This window comes from Pollicipes pollicipes, unplaced genomic scaffold (genome assembly GCF_011947565.3).
Source record: "Pollicipes pollicipes isolate AB1234 unplaced genomic scaffold, Ppol_2.1 Scaffold_712;HRSCAF=819_pilon_pilon_pilon, whole genome shotgun sequence".
Taxonomy (NCBI): domain Eukaryota; kingdom Metazoa; phylum Arthropoda; class Thecostraca; order Pollicipedomorpha; family Pollicipedidae; genus Pollicipes; species Pollicipes pollicipes.
Window position 1 is genome coordinate 85827 of NW_023597006.1, and position 25981 is coordinate 111807.

The window sequence follows — 25981 nt, forward strand, 5'->3', positions numbered from 1 at the left end:
CTGATTATTTTTTCCACTCTAAAGTTATAGTACTTTCCGAATGTTTTGTCAAAACGCATATAGCCTGGCCACGTCTAGTGAACGTTGCATAATCATATTTTGCCTTTTTATAGACCTTTAAAGTGAAACTTAGTAGTTGCTTGCTGGAGCCTTAGCAATTTAATATGTTGCTGAAATGTTGTGAGGCAATTATGGACTTGTAACTTTTAAGTACTACAATGAGCGAAACTTACCACTTCTTAGTGAAACATTTCCTCCCTAAGGCATGTGGCATGGAAACATGGACCGAGCCAACCCAAAAAGTTCTCCCGTCGCAAATGTCCGTAATGAGCACAACGCTCAAATTTCCAAAAACATTATTTCAATCTTAGGAATCCCGAACACTTCAATCATTGCACGTTTGCGTTTTGCTTCCGGCAAAACGCAAAAGTGCAATGTTACGCTACGAAGTAACGCTACGCAGTAGTGACTAAACGCCTCAACACGCTACCTTAATGAAAATCTACTACATGTTTCTTGCCTGCAATTGGGCTCATAATACTGCCACTGTTTCGCAGAGCTTTTCCGTAGGCAACAGAAAATGTATTCCAAAACTAAAAGGCACCCAACGAATCGCGCAAGCATGCTGTTATTTATTGATAGGTAGTTACATACCCTTCAAACTATGCCATTTCTTTCACACCTATTTGTTGCGCTTCTGTACACCTCAGACTACGATTTTGTGTCCCTCACGCTGCGTGACGGGTCTGCACGCGCGGGGCGTGGCGGCGCCATGACGCGCGGTTCCTGTGTTGCAGCCGCCCTCCACGCCGGGCTTGAAGGTTCTGCACATTGCCGACCTGCACCTGGACGAGCAGTATGCAGAAGGTGCCGACAACAGCTGTCCAGAGGTGCTCTGCTGTAGGGCCGAAAACGGTACGAGCTCCACAGGGCCGAAAATGGTATGAGCTCCACAGGGCCGACAATGGCACGAGCCCCACAGGGCCGACAGCGGCACGAGCTCCACAGGGCCGACAGCGGTACGAGCTGCACGGGGCGAACAGCGGTACGAGCTCCACAGGGCCGACAGCGACGCGAGCTGCACGGCCGACAGCAGTGCGAGCTTCACAGGGCCGACAGCGGTACGAGCTCCACAGAACCAACAGCGGTGCGAGCTCCACAGGGCCGACAGCGGTGCAAGCTCCACAGGGCCGACAGCGATGCGAGCTTCACAGGGCTGACAGCAATATGAGCTCCACAGGGCCGACAGCAATATGAGCTCCACAGGGCCGATAGCGGTGCGAGCTTCACCGGGCCGACAGCGATACGAGCTCCACAACGCCGACAACGGTGCGAACTCGCCAGGGCCGACAGCGGTACGAGCTCCACAGAACCGACAGCGATGCGAGCTCCGCAGGACCGACAGCGGTGCGAGCTCCACAGGGCTGACAGCGGTACGAGCTCCGCAGAACCAACAGCGGTGCGAGCTCCACAGGGCTGACAGCGATACAAGCTCCACAGGGCTCACAGCGGTGCAAGCTGCACAGCAAAGCCGGCTTTAGTCTGATGCGGCGGCTGGGCGCCCAGCTCTGACAGCAGCGACATGAAACATCCTGTGATGAGCTGGCTCGCCCGGCCACTGCTCAGGGCTAGCCAGGATTCAAATAGCACGATATCCAACCAAACAGGCGCATGCGTGTTTAGATTTCCTCACCGCCAGCTGTGTAATTCATATCAGCGCCTCAACTGGGACGTGAACCCGAGGTCAGAACGGTGGGCATTGGCAAGCTCGGTGCCGGCGATTGGACCGGTTCCTGTACCTTTGTCGCAAAAGGGCGGGCGTCGTGCTGGAATTCCGGAACTAATAAATCTCGAAGCTGGTGAGATGACATGATTCAGATTGCAAGACATACCGGCGCGGATGATCAGCCGACGCGCAGAGTAGGCAAAGCACAGGCATTGAGTTCTGCGCGCTGCGAATGATCGGGATGGCGTCTGACAGTCTGCTCTTCGCGCATCATCAGTCAGATATGCGGAGTAGGGCGGTGTCAACGGCACGACTAAAACTGTTCGACATTTGGTATCAACAGGCGTCCTTTCTACAGTAATGAAATTCTTACTCCTCATTGCTATGGCTGTCCGAAATACCCCGTGCTGTGCTGCTATGCGGTCGAACGGTAGCTCTCTCTCTCTCTATCCCTCTCTCTCTCTCTCTCACTTCCTCTCTATTCTCTCTCTCCTCTCTCTCTCTCTCTCTCTCTCTCTCTCTCTCTTCTCTCTCTCTCTCTCTCTCTCTCTATCTCTCTCCTCTCTCTTCCTCTCTCATCTACTCTCTCTCCCTCTCTCTCTCTCTCTCTCTCTCTTCTCTCTCTCTCTCTCTCTCTCTTCTCTATCTCTCTCTCTCTCTCTCTCTCTCTCTCTCTCTCTCTCTCTCTCTCTCTCTCTCTCTCTCCTCTCTCTCTCTCTCTCTCTCTCCTCTCTCTCTCTCTCTCTCTCTCTCTCTCTCTCTCTCTCTCTCTCCTCTCTCTCTCTCTCTCTCTCTCTCTCTCTCTCTCTCTCTCTCTCTCTCTCTCTCTCTCTCTCTCTCTCTCTCTCTCTCTCTCTCTCTCTCTCTCTTTACAACGGCCGGACCTGGACTGACCAGCATGCGTTGCTGATGGTGTCAAAACCGGCGCGACCTGAGACCGGGCCGGAGGTCACTCGTGCCCGATGTCTCGCCTGACGCTGCTGGTCTGAGTGACCGCTGCCCGGCGCTGTCGGCAGGGTTTCCGTCTGACCCGTCGCGCAGGGCCGGCCGCTGGGGCGACTACACCCGCTGCGACTCTCCCTTCCGGCTCGTTCAGTCCATGGTCCATCACGCAGCAAAGCGACACAAGGTGCGTTAACTGTTTGGCATACGGCGATGTATGAAATTCAGATGTGGGGTGCAGCGTGTTCTCGGGAGCGCAGCGTGTTCTCGGGAGCGCACCTCCATCCCAAACCTCGATCGTTCTTGTCGCAGACCATCTAAAAGTGTGGTTTGGAGAGCCCCGTCGTTCTTCCAGGTTCTTCCGCCATACCATGTGGCAAATACTGCCTGCTCATTTCAGCAATATAGACAATTTTTTTATCTGAACCATCAATTTTATACTGAATATTTCGGTCATGCCCATCTGTAGCAACGACAACGTTTAATTCGCCTTACGATAATCATGCATCAGCTAGCGAGCCGGCTGTTTGTTTGGTTTGTTTGGTTTGTTTGGTTTGTTTGGTTTGTTTGGGGGCTCAGAGTGGCACGTTACGTGGCCTGGTCCCGCCTGACCCCGCCGCTCGTCCCGCCTGACCCCGCTGTCCGCCTCCTCCTCCCTGATCCCGCCATCTGGTCTTTTGTGATCCCACCGCCCGGTCCCCTCTGACCCACCGCGCGGCCCCGCCTGACCCCGCCATCCGGTCCCGCCCGATCCCACCGCCCGGTCCCCTCTGACCCCGCGGTGGCCCGGCCCTGCCTGACGCTGCCGTCCGCGGCCCGTCGTCAGGACCAGCTGGCCTACATCATGTGGACCGGCGACAACGCGCCGCACGACAGCTGGAAGACGTCGCGCCAGGAAGTGTTGTCCTCGTGCAGCAACATCACCGGCCTGCTGCGACATTACTTCCCCGGCGTGCCCGTGTTTCCGGTCATCGGCAATCACGACTCGGCTCCAATCAACAGGTGGGCCAGCCCGCTGAGAGACGGAGATCAGCAGGTGGGTCAGACCACTGAGAAGCAGAGATCAGCAGGTAGACCCGACCGCTGAGAAGCAGAGATCAACAGGTGGGTCAGACCGCCGAAAAAAGAGATCAACAGGTGGGCCAGACCGCTGAAAGGCAGAGATCAACAGGTGGGTCAGATTGCTGAGAAACGGAGATCAACAGGTGGGTCGGACCGCCGAAAAAAGATCAACAGGTGGGCCAGACCGCTGAGAGGCGGAGATCAACAGGTGGGCCCGGTCGCTGAGAAGCGGAGATCAACAGGTGGGCCCGGTCGCTGAGAACCGGAGATCAACCAGTAAGCTTAGCCGATGGAAAAGTGCGCGGACACGGCCAGTGCGTGTAGGCAAGCGATGCAGAATAGATAGGACAGCGCAACCAACGCTTGGTGTGGAGCGGACGGGACACAGGGGACTCATGTACGTTCTCCATGATTTATCATCTCAATTATCGCCCATTGTTCACCTTTCCATGCTACAATATTTTGTTGATGATGATCATCTTCTCATGTTCATCGCTCAGTCTGTCATTTAGTGTTAAAGTGTTAATGAATGAGGAATGCCTCCCTTCGGGTACAGCTTTGACTTTATAACTTTTTTACTTTAGACTTTTGACATCATGGCTTTCAACTTTGACGGATGACCCTTAGGGTGACCAATTAGCACTTTCAAGTGTAATGCAAAGTGGTAGGCATTCCCATGCCTTGGATGCATCAGGGGCCCTGTAGTGATAGCCTCCGAGAATGTCACCAGTCAAACACGCGAATTCAAGGATCGCCTTGACAAACCTTTCCCTGCAACAATAACCAGTGAATGGTCCGCGAGAATCCCGTATTTGCGGCAACAAAGCCGCCTGTGTTGACAGGCCGGGAGAATGTTTAGGATGTTGTGCATTTCGGTGCGTTAGGCGTTCCTTGCAGTCTACAACGTTCATCTTCAGATTGCATGACATTCATACCGTTTAAATAAGGTTTACGTCTCACTGGTCAGTTGATGAAAAGGGTAGCAGCTTACAACTCGGCAATCAAATCACACCACGGGCCATGTGGCGTATTGCCTGTGTTACCGCACGTCTCCATTACCCCCGACTATGACCATGTCCAATCCGTTTCTCCGGCCCTAGCGTCAACAGTCCCTCTCCCTCGTCCCTGACCGTGTCTGTCTTGCTCGGCAGCCCCTCTCCTCGTCTCTAACCGTGCCTGTCTTACTCGGCAGTCTGTCTCCCTCGTCCCTTACCGTGCCTGTCTTGCTCGACAGTCCCTCTCCTCGTCCCGAGCCGTGCCTGTCTTGTTCGACAGTCCCTCTCCTCGTCCCTGACCGTGTCTGTCTTGCTGAGCAGCCTCTCTCCTTGTCCCTAACCGTGCCTGTCTTACTCGACAGTCTCTCTCCTCATCCCTTGCCGCGTCTGTCTTGTTCGGCAGTCAGTCTCCCTCGTCCCTGACCGTGTCTGTCTTGTTTGACAGCACTTCCCCTCGTTCTCGTTTGACAGTCCCTAACCGTGCGTGTCTTACTCAGCAGTCTCTCTCCTCGTCCCTGAGCGTGTCTGTCTTGTTCGGCAGTCCGTCTCCTCGTTGCTGGCCGTGTCTGTCTTGTGCGATAGTCCCTCTCCCTCGCCGCTGACCGTGTCTGTCTTGCGTGACGGTCCCTCTCCTCCTCCCCAGCCGTGTCTGTCTTGCGCGACGGTCCCTTTCCTCGTCCCTGACCGTGTCTGTCCTGTTCGGCAGTCCGTCTCCCTCGTCCCTGGCCGTGTCTGTCTTGTGCGAGGGTCCCTTCCCTCGTCCCTGGCCGTGTCTGTCTTGTTCGGCAGTCCGTCTCCCTCGTCCCTGGCCATGTCTGTCTTGCGCGACGGCCCCTCTCCCTCGTCCCTGACCGTGTCCGTCTTACTCGACAGTTTTCCGCCTCCCGAGGTGTGGCGGGATGGCTTCAGCGTCGCCTGGCTCTACAGCGCCTTGGCCGACTTCTGGAAGCCCTGGCTGCCCGCCGACGCAGGTGAGTAGGATTGTGACTGCTGCAGCCGCCGGGCGGGGCTCCAGCTGGACGCCCCAGTGTGTCTAGCCCAGTTGACTACAGGCTTTGCTGAATGCTGGGGTGGCCAGGCTTCAGCTGTAAGCCAGGAGGAGTGCGCGAGCGTCGTGAACTCAGGCATTGCCAGCGGTATAAGTCGTGATCAAGGGACGTCAACGGCATGATTGGTAACAGCCCACGAATTGGCGCCGCAAGGATTTAATACAAAGTGCTTGGGGCGAGGAGCCGTTGTCTGATGGAGGATCCACGGTGCCGGATTTTCCGTTGGAGTTTTCTACCATCCGTAAGCGCTCGTCTTTCCTGATAGGCGTATTTGTTCCTGCTTTCTTGATATACTGTATTTTCAACTTCCCCTTGTTTCTCCCACGATAGCACAGGAATGTTTGATTTGTCATGAGCTTGAATCACTATGGACGCTGGCCCCGGCCAGACTGGTGGTCTGTACACTGTATAGACCGCAAGCGTAATCATAGAGGTCGGGGAGGTCCATTGACTCCCTTAAGAATTTTTGCGTTAACGGAAATGCTAAAGCCTTTCACCCTCTCGGAATCATAGAGCCCTCCCGATGATCTCTGGTGGTTTTGAGACATCCATGTACGATGTAGCACATTCCGCAGGTTTCTTTAGATCCTCATGTCCCTGGGATCCAGCATCAAGGAACTTAGCAGGGACGTTTATGGAACGCGTCATGACGTCAGCCTCGAGTACACATCTAGTTAGGCTACCTGAGAAACGCTGATAGCGCAGCATCACTTTATTAGCAAAAAGGCATGAAAAATGAAAACAATGTTTAATGCCTGAGGTCTTTTTTGTGTTATACCCAGAGCTGACATGTTATTGTCATGATATTTGTCCGCCCCAATGACTAAACCGGTCACAGTGCCTGTCTTCCGCTTTGTCTACCACTGGCGCGCTATATGACCGCGCAGTCGAAGCGACCGCGACCCTTGGCAGGCTGGGGTTCGTCGCTTTACGCGCCTGTCCTTTGCTCTTGGGTGGGATAACTTGCGGCCGGTGGCGTCGGCTGCGCTAAAGGTCGACTGACATCAAAAGACGGGATAGACGATGGCTATGTCGCTTGCAGTCTTTCATTTATGGGAACGCCATGCTTTCAGCTAATGTAACGTTCACAGACCGGTGTACCTGCAGCATCGAGTCGAGTGCATTGTTATCCGGCCATGTTCTTAACACGCATCAAGGACAGGCTGCGCTGCTCCAGAGCTGGAGGGACCTAAACATGTGCATCGCCCTTCCACGTCATCTTAAGTTGAATGAGGATTTATCATCACCTGTATCATGTCCGCGTCATCATTCAAAGTACTGACAGAGGCACGGAGTTAGTGTGTGTGTGTCCGTCTATAACAGGGTAGGTATGGCTTGTCGAATAAAGACACGGTAATGTTCGTTGTGCAACTAAGATGCTTCTTGCATTATCCGTCATTTTTTGTTTGTGAAGCCCTTGTCGTGCGGCACCTGTCACGAGAGGCGAGTTTATTTCAAAATCAGCCGGCTGCAAACATCTACTGATCATCTTTTGCGGTTACACTCGGATGATCTGTGCATGCGTGTCAATCTATTCGTGCGCATCGTTTTTTATATTCATTTAAAGGAGGTGTTTTATCTTTTGGCGTATCTGGTAGCCAGAAAAGTGCGGAACGTGTAAAAAGAACTGTTGTCATAAAATATTCACAACATAAATTTTCAAACCGAGAGATTAGACCCTTGCGTCCTACTGCAAAAGGCGCCCACTACGAGACGTCATGTCCGTTCACTGTCCATTGTTTGAATGTCCTTTCCAGTGGCAGTTCTTCAACCGTACATTCTTTGACATTCGTAGTTCGTCGATTACAAAAACAGCTCTCTGTATGACGTTTTCGACAAACGTCATTCCTCAAATAAATCGGAGCTATATGGACGCAATCTCAGACGACGGCAATGATACTTATTTATTCGCAAATTGGTTAAGCAGTGTTTTGCACCTTTTCCTTACTTCATTGCCGTCATATAGGTGCCTCCTGTGACGATGGGAGCAATGGACCTCTATCCACACACTTAATAACTGTGTGCTTGTAAAAAAAGACCGAAGGGAGATGTTGTGCGCGCGATGATGCTTATGCCACGGCCAGTTGCCGCAGCAAAGCGCATTTCGTTCATCTGCCAATCACACCCCCTCCGCCACAGTATGTCGTCATTGCATATAATGTCATACTAGGCTCGTTCTATGAATGGCATGTACCGTAAACTAATTGCTTCTGAGCTAAGGAACTGCAGACATGTCGGGCTCTGATAAAGTTGTTGTGAATATCTTTCCGTGCGCTACGATCTAGCTATCTCAGTTCTCAGCATCATGAGAGATGGCATTCCTGTTCACACCCCCGGCGCCCCATTTTCCTGGCGCATAACCCACAGATCATCCAGTATCAACAGTATGTTTGACTATGCGCCTAGTATTCGACTTTCATATGTTGTGTGGGCGCCACGTCCAGTGATTACACATGGAAAGCCCACCAAAAGCACTAGCCACTCTTGCATGCCTCCATCAGGATAACCGGTGCACTGGTTTCCGGAGTGATTCACCGGCGCCAAATTTCCGTTCATTTGCCGGATGCGCTCCTCCGTGGGCGGCGTGAGCGATTGAAGTCAGGTGTAGTCGGGCACCGAAGGTTGTCGCAGTCAGAGAAATATTTGCCTCCCTCCCCCCTTCCCCCCCCCCCCCGACAATGCTTTCACTGGCCTCGGAGCGAGGTGGGGCGAATCAGACCAGGCGCCAGCGCCGGCTGGCTCGAGCTTTCCGCCAGCAGCGGACAGCCGTCTTCAGCCCGCCCCGTCAGCTGCTCATAGCACCGCCACACAGGGCCATCGGTCGGCGACGGACAGCCGTCTTCAGCCCGCCCCGTTAGCTGCTCACAGCCCCGCCACACAGGGCCATCGGTCGGCGACGGACAGCCGTCTTTAGCCCGCCCCGTCAGCTGCTCACAGCCCCGCCACACAGGGCCATCGGTCGGCGACGGACAGCCGTCTTCAGCCCGCCCCGTCAGCTGCTCACAGCCCCGCCACACAGGGCCATCGGTCGGCGACGGGCAGCCGTCTTCAGCCCGCCCCGTCAGCTGTTTACAGTCGAGCCTCGCCACGCTGAGCACGCCGTCTACTGCATTGGGGGGGGGGGGGGGGATGTGAACCGAATGCTGTTGGTCGATTCTAGATGAATTGGCACCTTAGCCACCAGTATTTAGACGGGCAGCTACGGACGGGGGGGGGGGGGCGGGTTGGCGTTTGCCCATACAAAGGGGCCGTAGGTCACATGAATGGTCACTTGACACGTGACACATGAGGTGTGCGGTGGGATAAGGGGATGGGGGGGGGGGGGGGAGAAGCGGTGCGGCCTCTTCCTCGCCATCCGGGGAGTCAACGCTCATAACAGATACCACGCGGAAACTCCGTTTTTGGCCGGGTGTAGTGAATCTGTGACCATGAATCACGTCCAAACATGGGTGCACTGGTACAAAAAAATCAGGTCGTTTTAGCGGGTCAATTAACACTCTGCACTTTAGCGCTCTAACACTAATGCGTCACAATGCTCCAAGAAACAGCATGTGTATGGTCAGGTCAGCTACATAGGACTACATAGGGTTACATATATAGGGTTAGGTCAGTATAGGTCAATTACCCCCAATCTGTGTCAACTCTACAAAAGGGGCGTGCCAGAATGTAGTTTTTGTTGTAGTTTTTGTAGTTTTTGGAGATTCATTTTTGGACTGTTTAAAGGCACTTATGAGATTGCCTCATGACATCCCAAAAACTTCCATATGAGATAATTTACAACGCGGCCATTGGCCGCGTTGAATTTATGAAAAAACATACCATTGGTCAAAGAGTTTTATTTGTCCTGAAAGACATTTAGAATAGCCACACCGAAGCCACTTCAGACCCCTCGCGAGGCTGTGTTGAATACTGTCTTTTTATATCCACAAGAAACCACAGGAAAGTCTTTCTACAAAATGGGCAATGCTCTGACTAAGGTGAGACTGTTTTTAGTAGGCATTCGGAGAGGTGAGCCATTGCACTGGTTCCATCGAGCTCAGTCTCTGCCCATGGGCTCCGGTCACCACGCCGGCTCCAGCTGGAACAGCCACTGCTGCACCGGTCCTGGCGTGGTTAGCTGTCACGCTATGACTGGTGAGGCTGCCTGGCATGTGATGGCTCTCACGAGACCTGAGTTCTTGCTGGCTTTATCATTACTTACCTTTTCTGTTCATATGCCCTTGCAATGCGTGATCTGTTGTCGGTAAACTAGTTGTGCACAACCTAAGCGCATACCTTTTAAATTGTGCATTGCCGACCATATCATTGCATTTCATTTTGGTTCCATTGTCTAGCACGTTCATCAATTATGCGTCCAAATTACTCTTGTCTGTATGAAAGGCATGCACGGCTTGGCAGACTTTCACATGAATATAACTATTGGGTTTATCCCACTCATAGCTATGGGCTTTGTATGCTATGAAGGGTAAAGCCCGTTTCGCGAATAAACTCAAGCGTTTTATGAGGGGGTTCGCTGGCACGCTCAAAGACATCGTGATAGCAACATCGACGATCAACTGCATGCCAGTAATGATATTTGACGTTTGAAAAGGCCACCTTGAGAACGAGCTTTCTGCCTCAAACCAATGTTCTATAACAACGAGCTTACGAAGAACGAGCTCACTGCCTCAAACCATCTTCGGACTGAAATGTATACAACATTACTTCAGATTTCGTAGCCATGGCGACCACACGCCGCGCTGATTACGCGCTGAAGACTCGTACATGGCTTGCGGCCGAAAGGTCCTTGTTCACCTTGGCTTTGTTCAAATGTCTCTTAAAGAGTAATTGGCACGCAGCTGATCATCTTTGTCGTTGCAGAAAGGGGCCTAAAGATTGTCACTGCGGCTGCTGAGTGTTTCAATCGCCTGTGGAGTAGTAGTTGGGAAGTCAAATTGACACACACCGCAGCATCAAGAGATGCTATTAATCCTTGATACGTTTGCTTCTAACAGATGCCCTTGATATTAATAGATCACACTGACCCTTAACATTCTGATACTGTCTTTTTAAAGTGTGAAACGCTACTCTTAAAAACCTCCGCTGACAGGCGATTTGGCTGATTCTACATAGTTCTCCTTCGGGGCTTGCCTTTTCCCTCGTGTTCGGCCTGGTAACATTAATTTAATTAAGCCCGGTAATTTACTGAGGCAAATGCTCTCATAACAGACTCCCATGCAGCGTGCAAACCACAATGTATAGGTAGAGGCACCCGACCTCACCCAACCGAGTATTCTGTTCAAAATTCGTCCGTCAAATACTGAGCTTAAAGCCCTCATGACTGAGGGCATTGGCGTCGGCAGACTTGTATCTGATTCCGCTTCAGCAGCGTTGTTCTCAGACCGACTCACTGCGCCTGAGGTCGAGGCGGACTCCGACTCGAGGAGCTCAGCTCAGCGTTGGGTCGACTCACATCCCGACTCAGATAACATGGCTCTGGTCCTGAATCCTATGCTTCAGTACCCAAAGCTGATTTCGGTCACAACAGTTAAGAAGGTAGATACTTCCAGGGTTTTTTTGAAAGCCTACATGCCGCGTCTATTTTGATGACAAGTCAGCTCTGAGTCGCTGTGTTCCGTTGGTGCACAAAGAAGCGGTCAGATCATGGATAATGTTAGCGTGCGGTCTCTGCTTCCGGTTGGGCTGACTCACCGATGACTTGGCTGGCTGACCTCCAGCTCCAAATCCAACTCCAGCAGGGGCTCAGACAAGAATGAATTCTTCTCTGGCACTAATAAATTTTTGGTTCGTCACAGAATCGATCACGACTTTATCCGGAATTAAACACAAGGCTAGTCGACGGTGATTAAAATGGTTGCAGGTAGTAGATGTAACCATATATGCAGGTAGCACCCGTGACGACCGCTGCGACTTATAACTTGCTTTTTGCCTGCTAAAATCCGCACTAGCCACGCCCGTGGCAGTGACTTGAATAGAACCTTTGTGCTGGACGTTTGCGCGCGGCAAAGCGCGTCCAACGCACGTCACGGAGCGCCCACGTTGACCTTCAGGCGCTCACTAGTGATTTGTCCATTCACGACGGCTTTCCCGACCGACACAAAGCTGAACAGCGGGACACGTGGCCCGACCGGGGTGTTTGTGGTGACTCAGCACCGGACGTCCCTGAGAACGCTCGGCACTCGTACTACGGTACGGGGGCATCCTGACGTCACGACCGCGGTGACGTCATCGTGACGCGCGCCTGTTTCCGGGGACGTATTAGTTGCAAGCTTTTTAAGACTTTAAGACTAAGAAAAACAAACTAAGACTAAGACTAAGACTAAAACAAGACTAAATCTCATTGTCCAGCTAACAATAGTCATCGCGAGCTTCAAATTCGGTTTATTGGCACTTGCATCACGCTTACTGATAAAGTTGTCCCAGCTTGGCCTCATAACGCCTCTGATTGAAAAACACTTGAGCTGAAACCCACGGCATGGAACGTTTCATAACACTACTTATAGTTCTAAATAACAATGCAGAAATGTAATAAATTATACAGCGTCCCAAGCTAATGTCCACGTAGAATTTGACAGAAAACTTGGATTTGAACATCTCTGGTCTGTGGCGTCAAAATGAGTTTGAATTTTGGCACGTGATGCAGCATTGTTCTGTAATCTTAGTTGCAGCGGCCACACCAACACTCTGGCTGGCACGCATAAGCTCCTAGCGTATGCGTGCAGATATAGCAGTTCTGGCACCACGGAAAGCCGTATACATGCCAAGAATCCTCATGCATCATTGTGCCGGTTTCTAGAACAGCACAGCAAACTATGAATACAGATAAATAAGCCATTCCGCAGCCAGACAGTCCCAGGACATTCAGGCGTGTTTTACACCATGCAAAAGTACGGCGCAATCAAGCATAACTCAGATCCACATACAAACCAAGTAGTGTCCTCAATGGGCTCATGTGGCTCACTGCCGGTTAATCTCGCGGGAGAGCTCACGCAAAGAAGACAGACAAGCAGACAAGGGTGATGAGATGACTTTAGGGAACTAAATTGAAGCTGCATGTCAGGAGCGTACAGAAGTAGTCGGTTTTCGTACCACCACTACGGGTGTCGATTTGTACTCATTTGGGTGGGTCACTGGCCCCCCAATCTCTAATTTGCCTCCCCCAACGGTGAGTTTGGCACCCAAACTCTCTTGAGCCTAAGTGCCAGCAGGATATTAAAAATGGGAACTGACATCAACTCTGACAAAGACTGACTGAAAATCGCTTGGTCATGCCGTGTGGTCTAAACTCTCAGATATGTTAGACTAGCACTTGGTCTTTACACAGGGCTCAGCTGTACTCAGGAATTAAATGCACAATAATGCTGCAGGGTTGGAACCAGTGATTGAGTTTGATAGAGGGATGGCTTACAAGTCTAGCCCAACCAATCCAGATAAAGAAAAATATGCACATATATTCACTGAAACCTTTACCTCATTCAGTCTTCCCACAACGCCTGGTACATACAGACCACCAATGACACTGACATTTCAACCTTAAACAGTCCCGTTGAAAGGTCACTTCAGGTATGAGGTAAAGCTTTGAAGATGTTTCAAATGGGGACCAGCACGACTACGTAGGAGCAATTTCAAGTATTTCTTACCATCACCCACAGTAGTTCTACCGTACTGCGTTCATCACCTTGTTTATTTTACGAATACGACGGAGAAATGAATGAAAAACCCATGGATCTTCTAGCACAAGCCAACGCATGGTGCTGTCTTTTTTATTCCAGTCATTGCAAGGCCTGTGTTTTCTGTCTGTCGACGCCCTAAAGTCCTCCCCCCCCCCCCCCGGAGTGGCTTTAGGCTACTTCCGGCTTAAGGCCAGGCAAGGATTACGTTAATCCGGCCTATGCTGTCCGGTGCAAAGCAGGGGAGAGGGTATGTTGAAGTTACATTACGATAATCTAGATCATGTTTTTCCAGAAAAATCATAACAAGTAAAGCAAGCCGCAGCAATAGATGTGTTGAAGTTACATTACGATAATCAAGATCATGTTTTTCCAGAAAAATCATAACAAGTAAAGCAAGCCGCAGCAATAGATGTGTTGAAGTTACATTACGATAATCTAGATCATGTTTTTCCAGAAAAATCATAACAAGTAAAGCAAGCCACAGCACCACACAACACGCGTTCAATACGCTTGAAGGACAAGCGAGCGTTGTCAATAAATTATAACGTCAATGTCGCGCTAGAACTGAACAATTATCAAGTCTTGCTTGTGTTGGTATTAAACGCAAAATTACGTTCGCAAAAATTACGTTCGGCAATTGCACGTAAAAATTAATCGGTGCATATCCGACTGCTGCTCTAAGGTTAAGACACCAAGGCCAGTAGGGACGGAACCTGAGCGATCATAGATGCCGCGAGAGGCCAACAAAGAGGCTTCCGTCAACAACTATACGATCTTCAGAGCAGGCGAGACGAACCCAAGACCAACGTGGGGGGGGGGGGGTCCTGAAGGATCGGTAGTGCCCTGAAGCCTGAAATATAGGATGGAGGCTAGAGTACAGGGCCCTCTGAGCGAAGGTAAATTACCTAGGACCAATGTAATGAATTAAAGCCCACGGTCGATCAAAAGTTCCCGAGCAGGTTCAAAAAAGGCCTCGATAGCACTGGAAGGTCCTCCGCAAATAAAATCGAAGGGAAAGAGCCATAGATCAAAGTAGAGGGCCCATGAGCATCGCGTGGCTCTATGCCTTACCTTATATGAGCCCCAGCGATAGCACAAGGCCCTCCGAGCAAGTGGAAGGAATCCAACACCATTGTGAAACGCCTTGAGAAACTGAGCGTACCCTGGCATATAGGGCCCCGTAAAAAGCGTATAGAGCCTTTCGAGCGCATGGAAATAATCCGTGGAGGAAATCCTGATCGATCAAGAGTGCGCAGACATGTAAGCAAATAGTGTCACAACAGAAGCGTGGGACCCTGCGAGAAAACGCAAAAAGATCACGGGCAACATGGAAGGCTCCTCAGCGGTCAGACTGACCCGACGGTTGGACCTACAGCGTCCGGGTGAAGTATACGGCCCCTGTAATGAGCCGATGTATGAGTAATGTATGTAGTAATGAGTAAGTATGAGTAAATGAGCCGAGTAATGTAATGAGTAATGAGCCTCAAACTTTGTCCCAAATCAACACCTTCTCAATCAGCGGAGAATTATCATTGTCTGCTTGGACTCAATTGTCTGCATGCATGTCTCGATGCACGTCTGGTACGCAGCATGCATCAATATCAGTATCATGCCAATTTTGTACCAAAGAGCATCAAGTAGGTGTCTCATGCTTTTGACATTGATTGGTAGCATGAGACGCATCGGCTTTTTAAGCCACTTTGCCATGCCAATTTCGCCATTTTTGTCGTGCCAAATCCTTTATATACTTGGCCAGTCTGCGAATCCTGGAGGGTTTCTACCAGATTACACAGGTGGACCGGGGCGGCAATGTACGCCAGCTTTTTAACACATTGGGAGGCCCAGATAAAAGGTAAGCAACGTTATCTTCAACAGTGAAAGGCTCGCACAATCGTGAATGTGAGAGCATTCGACTGCTGTCGAGATACGGGTTCTATTGTCTGGAATCGGCAAACATAAGCAGATGCCAGCCACGCCGTGCGCGAAGCCCGAGAGCACTCCCGGCCCGATCCGCCAGAGCGGCCGGGTGGCCGACATGGCAAAGGCGATGCCAGGCGTTACACTGACGCTGCAAAGTGCCGGCAACAACTGCAACTTCAGTGGCAAACATGCACAGCGACTGTGGTGGTCATCAGATATTCCACATCTGTCAAATCGTAACAACAAAAGATGACCCACTTGGCCTCCTAGCCGTCCAAAGCGCACAACACATGAGCCCGCTGTAGGTCGTCGATGGTCCAGTCAGTCTTGTCGACGGTTATGCCTTCCCTCTCAAGTCTAAAGGTGGCCTGGAGCTTTTGGCGATAAGCTGGTTTTCCATGCGGACGCGGTTCTCGTGATCAGGAGCGACCATAAAGTTCAGGGCCGACGGGTCGGGCGAATGGAAAGCCACTTGCTGGCAGTCTTACGGTGAGGCGCACGCCAGGGAGAAAGCCATCAACTAATTCAGAGAACGCGATCGGGCGACACAGCGCACATTCGTGTGCGGTGTCGCGCCACGCTACTGGAGCCCCTCCCAGGCCCGACCGGCCTCGTGAAATCGCCTCGGGGCAGCTCAGAAGGATGTCAGAGCGGTGGCGATGTAGCACTCTGAGGTGGTGCTGACGGAATCCTCGTCTTCGTCCTCGAAGAATCTTCCGTGATAGTCACGATTTGACGACCGTGAGGTCACTGATTACAGCCTTTGCCGTTCATACTATTTTGTCATTGCATGGTCATTAGAAGCCACTGCGGTCTTGATCGTGCGAAAATCTACATATCACTTTTAAGTGAAACATGGGTAACTTTTCTTTTGGGAGAGCCCCAAATGCACACGAGACAGGCAGTAGTTTCACACAGCCGGTTTGTTTCGTCCGCCTGCTATATCTCCACGAATCCGATACTTTGCAGTGTTAAACCAAGAATTTACAGCACAGTCGGGAGACCTCACTCAGTGTCTCTAGTACATGTTCTAACAGGAAGAAGCGATGTGTTAGGACGACTACGATCACGTGATCGGATCATGGGGATCGAACGACACATATACCGTCGTTCGCATTTGCGATATAAAGGCTGCTTTCTTGGTTGTCATGGTATGTGCCGACTGCAATGCGTTATGATAGGGACGGGCATAACTTTTGTTTTGCATTTGGTTCGAGCCTTTTGATTGTACGCGTCTCCACGAGGAGCGCCAGCGCTAAGTGTGGGCACTGACTCCACCATCCACCATCCACCATCGTAAAATTTCGGGTCGACGGGAAAACTTTGTAACATAATGTAAATGCTGGAGACCTGAATTTGGGCTATTATGGAAAACTATGAAATTTTACGTCGAACCCTGCACTTATATACATAGGCCATAGCTGTGACATGAAACGGCATATCAGTTCTAAGCTTAAAATAACGCAGTTTGTGACAGGATGAATTTAACCTTTTAAGAGCTCTTTCTTCAACACTGGTATTTCCCCAGCATGTCGTGAGATAGTGCATGGGGCTTATTACGCGCCATTTACGGTTGTGATGCGGCCGCTGACCAAACAAACCTCGCTTTTCTCCGTACCTGCGACGCCTTAAGTTTGAACCGAACCGATGTGCCCACCGGCCTTAAGCCCGCTGCGCAAGCGAGTCATGCACTTAGACCTACGCTCTAACCACCGGGGTTTCGGCATGGCCAGCAAATGATATTTCAGTGCAAATGCACCTTCGAAATGGGATAGTTAGTGCAAATGAACCCCAGAAAAAGTACCCGAGGCACAACATGTAAGGCTACGGAGTGATCGCATGTGCCCGATCTGGTTAAGGGATGAGGGCCTCGACTTAAGCGTAGGCGCCTCCACCAAATAAGGAATGCCCACGTCTCAAGGAAGAGGGCCTCTGAACGATCGAGTGCGCTAGAGAAGTTTAACAGATAGGGCCTCCGACAAGAGCGTAGGGCCTCCATTAAAAAAGGAAGTACCCAAGTCCCAATGCAGATGGCCCCCGAGGGCTCGAGTGCGCCCGAGCAGGTTATCAGGTAGGCCCTATACAGGAGAGCAGGGCCCGGCATTCAAACAAGAAGCCCCCAAGGCCCAGTGTCGAGGGCTGAGTGACTATTGACTGCGACTCTTAAGACTCAGTCTAAAGACTGAGTGTACCCGAGGAGGTTGTCAGATGGCCCCGACAGAAGTGTAGGGCCCTACATTCAAATGCCCAATGTGTAGGGCCCCCAAGCAATCCAATGTATCCCAGCAGGTTGACAGATGGGGGCCCCGACAAGTGTGTAGGGCCCTCCATTGAAAAAGAAAGTACCGATGACCCAATTTGGAAGGGTCCGAACGACCAAGTGCGCCTAAGCAGGTTGACAGATGGGCCCCGAAAAGAGCATAGGGCTCTAGGCGAGTGACAGCGAAGTGGAAGGGCCCTAGACGAATGTAGAGGGACCATAAGCATATAGCGAGTGTGTAGGTAGATTAACCGAGGCCAATGTGGAGGACCCTTGAGCAACCGAGGATACCTCGGCAGGTTAACATATGGGGCCTCCTGCTATAGTGCGCGGAGACTTTCCGGCGCATGGGAAGAATCTATGGAAGGCCCCTGATTGACCAGAGCGTGCCGGCACACTAGCAGGAAGGGCCCAGGAACAGTGCAGGGCCCTCCGGGCAAATGTAAAGAAATTAAGGGCAACATGGAAGGCTCCTTAACGATCGGATTGACCCTGCAGGTGGGCATAGAGGTCCACGGAAACAGCATAGGGCCTCTGGACAGCGCAATGGGCCTTCAGATCTTCCAATCACCACCCTGTCAGAAGAAACATGACTTTCTTATGAGAAACAGCCCAGACAAACCCGACAAACCAAAATGCGCCAATGTAATGCATCAATTCAAATGCAACATCGAAGGCCACAAACTTCATTCTATACGCTACATTGGTGTAACCACAACGAACTCACACGACGCCTGACCATGCACTGACGTGACGGGGCACCTCTGGACCACATGCAACACGAACATGACGGGGCACCTCTGGACCACATACGACACGAATATGACGGGGCACCTCTGGACCACATGCGACACGAACACGACAGGATATTGACACAACAATTGACAGACAACACTGACATTTTACGGACGTGCAATGACAGAAGACGCCTTCAAATTCGGGAAAGTGTATTCATTAACGATTTCTCTCCAGCCCTACACAAACAAACAAATTATTGTACAACCCTTGAACAATTAAGTGGTGGGCGGTGAGCACTATTGATGTAATTATGGCAACAGTGTTCTCATTTTGTCTTTGTATAGTTCCTATTGTGAGTGTGTTATATATGCATCAAAGTGAAAATAGGATGCTGTCTCACTGCAATTAGCCATGCTTCGTTTGTGTTCTCCGCACCGAAAGATGTTTTCCAATAGCGGTGCACAATTTTTGTCCTTATGTATATGCATATATATATATATATATATATATATATATATATATAGATATATATATATATATATATATATATATATATATATATGTATACTTATGTAATGTCTGTCAGAACATAGTGGACCAAATCCGTGAAGTCCTTCGTGTCTGTCCCCTTATGGCCGACTTGCACGTCCCTGTCCCCCCCCCCCCCAATCGCTTTGAGAAATCGACACCCATGACGACCCATGACATTCGGAAATGTTGGTAGCTGATAAAACTGCGCGTTTTATGGCTTCCGGGAGTGAAATGTGCAGTTAGACCCACACGGGAAAATGTTTTGCGCGTGTCAAAAGGTTCATAGAACGTTGGAACAATGACGAAAACGTGCTTTGCTAAGACTTGGCGTCATTTCACTAGGAAAAATCCGCATTGGAAGACCTAGAGATGCTGAACATGTATGGCAAGCGTAATGTGTAATGGCAAGTGGCGAAAACCCGGATACGGTGTCATAGCGCCGTTTTATTGAGAACGTCTGGGCGCGCCCGAAAGATAACTTGTACAAGTATGGATGGAGGGCGGGTAACGAACTGTGGCTCTCTGTCAGGTTTGCTCAGAACTTCAAAGTATTTCGTTCGTCAGGACGAGTGTCAAACGCTGATAGATCGCGTCTGAAGACCGATGTCTGTGATGTGGTAGACAAAGGGCACCTGACGCAGCCGCGGCTATAATGTGGAAGGCAGAGGATATGCAAAATATGAGAATGTCAAGTTAAATATGAAACGTCATGGATATTGAATAATAAAAAACGCATGGGCCTTTTAATTGTTTTGCTAAATTGTTTTCGGGTTAATTCTTCATGGTAGGAAGATTACAGGGTACATGGTGCCTCAAGCCAACTATTGAAACAGGAGATACGGGACTCAACATATAACATGTTGTTGAAATAATCCCAGAGCTTCCTGCATGCTGTGCAATGCTTTATAGCAGCAAATATGGTGTGCACTTGTAAAAATTGTGGATATCTACCTGAGGCCGCGAGCCCGTTCCTCAGCTCTCACGTGATGGCTTATACTGGGTGAGATCCGTCTCAAGTCCTTGGAGCTTAAGGTGAGCTTTGGTTGCATTCTGGTCTTAGAAGCCCCATTGGAGCCCCGCTAATCTTCCGCGCGACGTGATGACCTGAGATGACTTTCTTTCCTTCAGTCGCCACTCTGGAGAGATACGGCTACTATTCGGTTGGTGTTGGGCCCGGCTTCCGAGTCATCGTCCTCAACACCAACGTGGCCTACAAACTTAACTTGTGAGTCAGTGAGCGCCACGCGGCATTGCCCAGAGGCGTCGCAGAGTCCGTGGCCGAAAATTGATCCGATCAACGCGCTGGGATCGACCGGATCGAAAGGATCGATGCGCCCGCGTTACACCAGACAAGGTGGTGATGTTCACCTTTCCGTAAGCTTAAAAGCGCGCGATTTTGAAGAAAAATTATGTATGCACCATTGCGCACCATCGTGGTTGTTCGAAAGCGGGTCACACATATCACAAAACGCGTGCTAGTTACTGCTGTTGGAACTGCGAAGTGCATCAGCTACAATGTTGCATCGCCGACAAGAGAGTGCGTGATGTCTGTGCACCGCTGACCTGTGCCCCGCGCTGCCCCAGTGTCGGCCGGCGCCGGCTGACCTGTGCTCCGCGCTGTCCCTGTGTTGACCGGCGCTGGCTAACCTGTGCCCCGCCCTGCCCCGGTGTCGGCCGGCGCTGGCTGACCTGTGCCCCGCGCTGCCCCGGTACGCTGGCAGCTGGGTGCTGCTGACGGCGCAGCGCGACCCGTACCATCAGCTCGAGTGGCTGGCCGGCGAGCTGCGAGCAGCCAGCAGGGCCGGCGAAAAGTGCCACGTGATCGGGCACATCTCGCCCGCCGACCCGGACATTCTGCCCGCCTGGAGTCACCTGTACCGCCGCATCATCCACAGGTGAGGGCTGCGCGGGTATGGCCGGCCGGCGCCGAGCGTCGCACCGCCGGCGAGATGGTACGATCAGAGGCGGCCTAGTCGCGACCGCTGCGTGGCCGGGCTGCCTGCCCTCGCGGCGATACGGAGGTGTCAGGAGCGAAGCGTCTCTATGATTTTTAAGGCATGTGCAGCTGTTGCTGGAAGTTCACTCATTCATGTAGCAATTGTGACCGGAATGTTGTTCTTTCACCGTGAGCGGGAAGCAAAAAAGGCAAAAGTCGCGTCGCTCAGTAGGCGCTGCCCGTATTTTGCGTCTACAGGCTTCGAGCAATCGATGTATTCAGACGCTTACATTGACCATTGGTATGTGCTCTTTACAGCTACCAAACGACTGTGACGGCCGAGTTCTTCTCTCACACGCACGTGGATGAGGTCCAAATATCCAAAGACAAGAACGACGAGGCATTCGCCGTCTCCTATATAGCGCCCTCTTTATCACCCTGGAAGGACGTCAATCCCGGCTACAAGGTTTATACAGTAGATGGCGCCAGGGGAGCAGACTCAACTTGGGTAAGCATGCTCGGGACGGATTCAACATCTGACAACGTATGCGCGGGGTGCAACATGCACGTACCAAAGCGCTTAAGCATCATGAGTCCATTTGATTTACGAAAACCAACCACACATCTGTCAATTGCTCTTTGACCCCCGGTGGTGCCAAACAGGAGGATTGTGCCACTAAAATCCCTCGCAGCCGTTCATATTTTACATAGCATAATGTAGTGAAAGCAATTAAAGTTATCAGGTCAAACATAATTTACGTTACCGATGTGATTGGGGGGGGGGGGGGGGCGTTGGAGCGCAGCCGAAGCTTAACAAAGGGAGGTGTTTTAGACGGAAACATCAAGCTCAGGCGTGATGGCAAATCATGCTCTAGTCTTATTTTTTGTTTTAAAACGCTAGAGAGGGACACAGTTGTCTTCCTCTCAGGACGAGCAGCACGTCCGCTTTTCTCGCATCTTTAGCCCAAGTAGGGGCCAAACGGGTGCTAACTTTTGCACCGTCTTTTGCACCGTCACTTTTGCTACGCCTGACACGACGCTACCAGACGGAAGGAGAGTCCTCTCAGCGCCACCAGGCGGAGGAGCAGGTTGAAGATGACTAACATGACTAACGCTATCTGTGAGCAGCCTTTTACAGCATGTCGCGAGAGACCTCTGTGTGATCGAATCATCGGACCATAGTCAAGACTCAGCTGTCCTCCCGCTGCCGTGATACCGGTTGAATCGACATGCAATCCGACGGGTTGGAGTGGCATTTAATCTTATGACTATTGTTTTTTTTCTCGCCCGTGTCACGCCTGCTAAGCAATCAGACAATAATGCAACATTATACAAGGGCGGATCTCAGCGCAATCTCTGTTTTCTGGCGCTTTGTGCATACTATAATGAGGGCTGAGCCAGGTAGAGTGTCAGCATGGCCTGACCTGGCCTCACCCGATCTGACCTAAGGTGATCATGCACGGACGCACCTCATGCGTTGGCCTCCGATCTTCGGCCTGACTTGATCTGGCTTGAGTTTACCTGCGCCAAGGTACTTGACTGATCTGGAGCACTGGAAAATGATAACGACTTGATCTGACCTTACTTGACCTAGTGTCAAGGCTTCTAAACTTAACTAGACCACCGGGTGACCGCCTGACAACATTTAACTCAATTTAATCTGACATGACCCATTGCCGTGGAATTTGGCTAATCCGTAGCACTGAACGACCGCACTGACCGGACGATACCTTATCTGATCAGCTGATGTCATCACGTTAGCTGACTGATCTGAAGTGTTCGACGTCATAACATGACTTTACCCCGTGCCACAGGAGCTCACTCACCTGTAAGGCTGGGCGACTTGACCCCACCCAACCCGACAATATCTCACCCTGCATGAGCCGACTGACCTGACCATTGTCGCGGGAGCTGACTGATCTGGAGCGCTGGATCACCGACCTGACCTGACCTGACCCCGTGTCGCAGAAGCTCGTTGACCTGGAGCGCTGCACCACTGACCTAACCTGACCTGACCTGACCTGACCCCATGTCGCAATAGCTGACTGATCTGGAGCGCTGGACCACCGACCTGACCTGACCTGAACCCCTTGTCGCAGGAGCTGACTAACCTGGAGCGCTGGACCGCTGACCTGACCTGACCTGAATCCGTGTTGCAGGAGCTGACGGACCTGGAGCGCTGGACCACCGACCTGGCCGACGCTAACCGCGACCCGGACCGGTACCCCCGGCTGGTTCCTGCAGTACCGAGCCGCTGAGGAATACGGGCTCACAACACTCTCACCCGAACAGTGGAGCAAGGCCGTCAACGCGATGCTGCTCAAGGACCATCTCTTCACCAAATACTACAGGTGCGCCGTCACTGGACAGGCAGGAAGGCTTACCGTGCGGACCTGTTTCATGGCGTCCAGTCGGATCAAAGCAAGTGTTGCGCCTGACAGGAGAATGCAGCGAATAGTGCACCGTTCCGCATTGTTGCGTAATGTACACAGAGGGCGGCCAGGTGGCAGTTGACCAATCACAATATTTTCAGACTTTCGTTATCACGTAGGTATGCTGTTATTAATGATTGCAGAAATAACACAAACAAAAAGCAGCCCCGCACCAAGCGCCAGGTTTTTTACATCTGTGCCATAGGCGCAGGAACGTCTCAGAACGCGTGCGTGTCTGGTAGGGCAATCAAATCTTGGGGTGAGTAAGGGACCCCTCTCCCCCCCCCCCCGTTTCTCCGCCCACCAGCCGCGTTCGAAGCAGCAGAGTTACCTGACCCGCCGAGCTGCGGAATGTGCCCTGACCTGCCACCTGCCGGCGGCCGCAGGAACCTCAGCGGGGGCTCGCGTGTGCAGGCCGACTGCGACGGTGAGTGTCGTCAGGAGGTGATCTGCAACGTGGTGACAGCCGACCGGTCCAGCTCGCTACACTGCGACCTGGCGCGCGCCACCTACCGGGCCGGGGTCAGCCTGGGTCGGACGGACCCGAACCGGGCCGTCACCGCCCGCCGCAGCCTGCCGTGACTCGCCGTCGCTGCCCGCCGCAGCCTGCCGTGACTCGCCGTCGCTGCCCGTCGCAGCCCGCCGTGGCCCACCGTGATCTGCCGCCGTGACCCGGCCTGCCGTTACCTGGATCCTGACCAGAGCCCCCTTGACCTGTCAGCCGAAACCCCAGCCAGCGCTGATTTTGACCCGGGGTACAACTAGGCCCCAATCTGGGATGCCAGCGCGCCCTGAATCGGCCGTTGCTCTGACATGACTCGGGCCGCCAGCGTAACCGCCCAGGTCACCAGCGCGATCTGTCCCGGCCGGTCACCAGCGCGATCTGTCCCGGCCAGTCACCAGCGCGATCTGTCCCGGCCAGTCACCAGCGCGATCTGTCCCGGCCAGTCACCAGCGCGATCTGTCCCGGCCAGTCACCAGCGCGATCTGTCCCGGCCAGTCACCAGCGCGATCTGTCCCGGCCGGTCACCAGCGCGATCTGTCCCGGCCGGTCACCAGCGCGATCTGTCCCGGCCAGTCACCAGCGCGATCTGTCCCGGCCGGCCAGCGTAACCGCCCAGGTCACCAGCGCGATCTGTCCCGGCCGGCCAGCGCGAGATTCTCGGCCGCATACGGGCATCGGGCTATCGAAAGAGGCATTTTTCCGCCAGACACGGCCTCGGGCCAGCGTCGCTGGGCTGGTCTCGGCCCAGCAGCCAGCGTCGCTGCGCCGGTCTCGACCCCGCAGCCAGCGTCGCTGGGCTGGTCTCGACCCCGCAACCAGCGTCGCTGCGCTTGTCTCGACCCCACAGCCAGCGTCGCTGGACTGGTCTCGACCCCGCAGCCAGCGTCGCTGGGCTGGTCTCGACCCCGCAGCCAGCGTCGCTGGGCCGGTCTCGACCCCGCAGCCAGGTCAGGCACCAGATGACCAAAGAGAGGGATCTCGTGTGTTGCGTGGTTGTCGCTGGCGTGTTGGTCCCGGCCCATCGGAGTACAATGGCGGCTGGATATATCCCGGCCCACCGGAGTACAATGGCGTCTGGATATATCCCGAGCCGCTCGATCGGCGTTCGCCCGCCATTGGTTTGAGACCGTGTGATTTAGGTGCGTCAGATCTGGAATCATATCGTATCGTTACGTTTGTCCGAAGCGAAATACAAGAAAGTGAGATTATGATTGGCGCTGTCAGTGGGCTTGCGAAGCCATGCGCATTTTACTCCGCTTCAGCAGAGTTAACACGGACACTTGCAGCTGAAGGCGGTGCCAGCCCCATTCGCTTCGTAGGCACTGGGCCATTGGCGTCCAGGCCTTTGCCATAACAACCAACCGTGCCGGGCTTGTGAGCAGGCTTCAATAAAACTTACTCAGGTAGCAACAACCCACCACCTTCCGCCATAGACCATTGCGGTCGTGACGTCCTATTACATCGGATTTAACGACATACCGACGGCATAAGCATCACAGGTAACACCGCCCAGTCGAAGAGGATCGAATTGCGATAGTAGGACATAGATACCACAAACGTGCTGATGACATCCTTCACAGGCTGCCACGATAATATCATCTGTGGGAACCGATGGTCTTCCATGGATTCGTGGATTCACTGATCTGTCCAGTAAAATAATTTGTTTAGCCGGGTCATTGCTCCAAAGGGTTATTTCCAATGGATCTTCCCCGTGTTGAGTCCGCTGTGGTTGTTGGCCGCTGCTAATCAGTCTCCCATCTCCCAACACGAGCTCGACTGTCCGCGAGTCTATTTCGACTTGGTGCTTGTTCCTGCAGCGGTACTCACGTGTTGCTCTCTGATCGGCCGTCCAGGTGTGTCATCACTGGTGTTCTGACCCGGCACGTCCGGCTCAGCCCTCCGGACGTGACGTCCCTGGTGTTCTGACCTGGTCCCCCCGGCTCAGCCCTCCGGACGTGACGTCACTGATGTTCTGACCTGGCACGCCTGGCTCAGTTCGTGGCGCACACCAAATCACTGTTATCAAACCGATAAGTCGGTATAATGTACGATTCAGAGTGAGCCTGTTGAGTGATTCTGGGGCTGGGGATCAGCCATATGCCGCCTCGCTGGTTGGCCGCGATAGTTTCTTCGCTTCACCTTGCTGTGCTCATTCAGACTATCATAACCGGATGAAAGTCCGCTTTTGGGATGAGAGTCTGAAGAGTGTCCC

The 25981-nt window shown here is 52.4% G+C and overlaps 1 protein-coding gene across 1 annotated transcript; it reads left to right on the forward strand.

The window, feature by feature from the left end:
* Positions 1-797: 797 nt before the first annotated feature.
* Positions 798-24099, forward strand: LOC119108956 (sphingomyelin phosphodiesterase; the record flags this gene model as incomplete). Its single annotated transcript, XM_037232502.1, is given in 11 exon segments — positions 798-915; positions 2743-2855; positions 3495-3670; positions 5599-5696; positions 20025-20121; positions 20618-20791; positions 21151-21340; positions 22992-23075; positions 23125-23183; positions 23651-23796; positions 24095-24099. Coding segments are annotated over 11 exon segments (1260 nt in total), but the record flags the coding sequence as incomplete, so codon positions are not given.
* Between the last annotated feature and the right edge of the window lie 1882 nt (positions 24100-25981).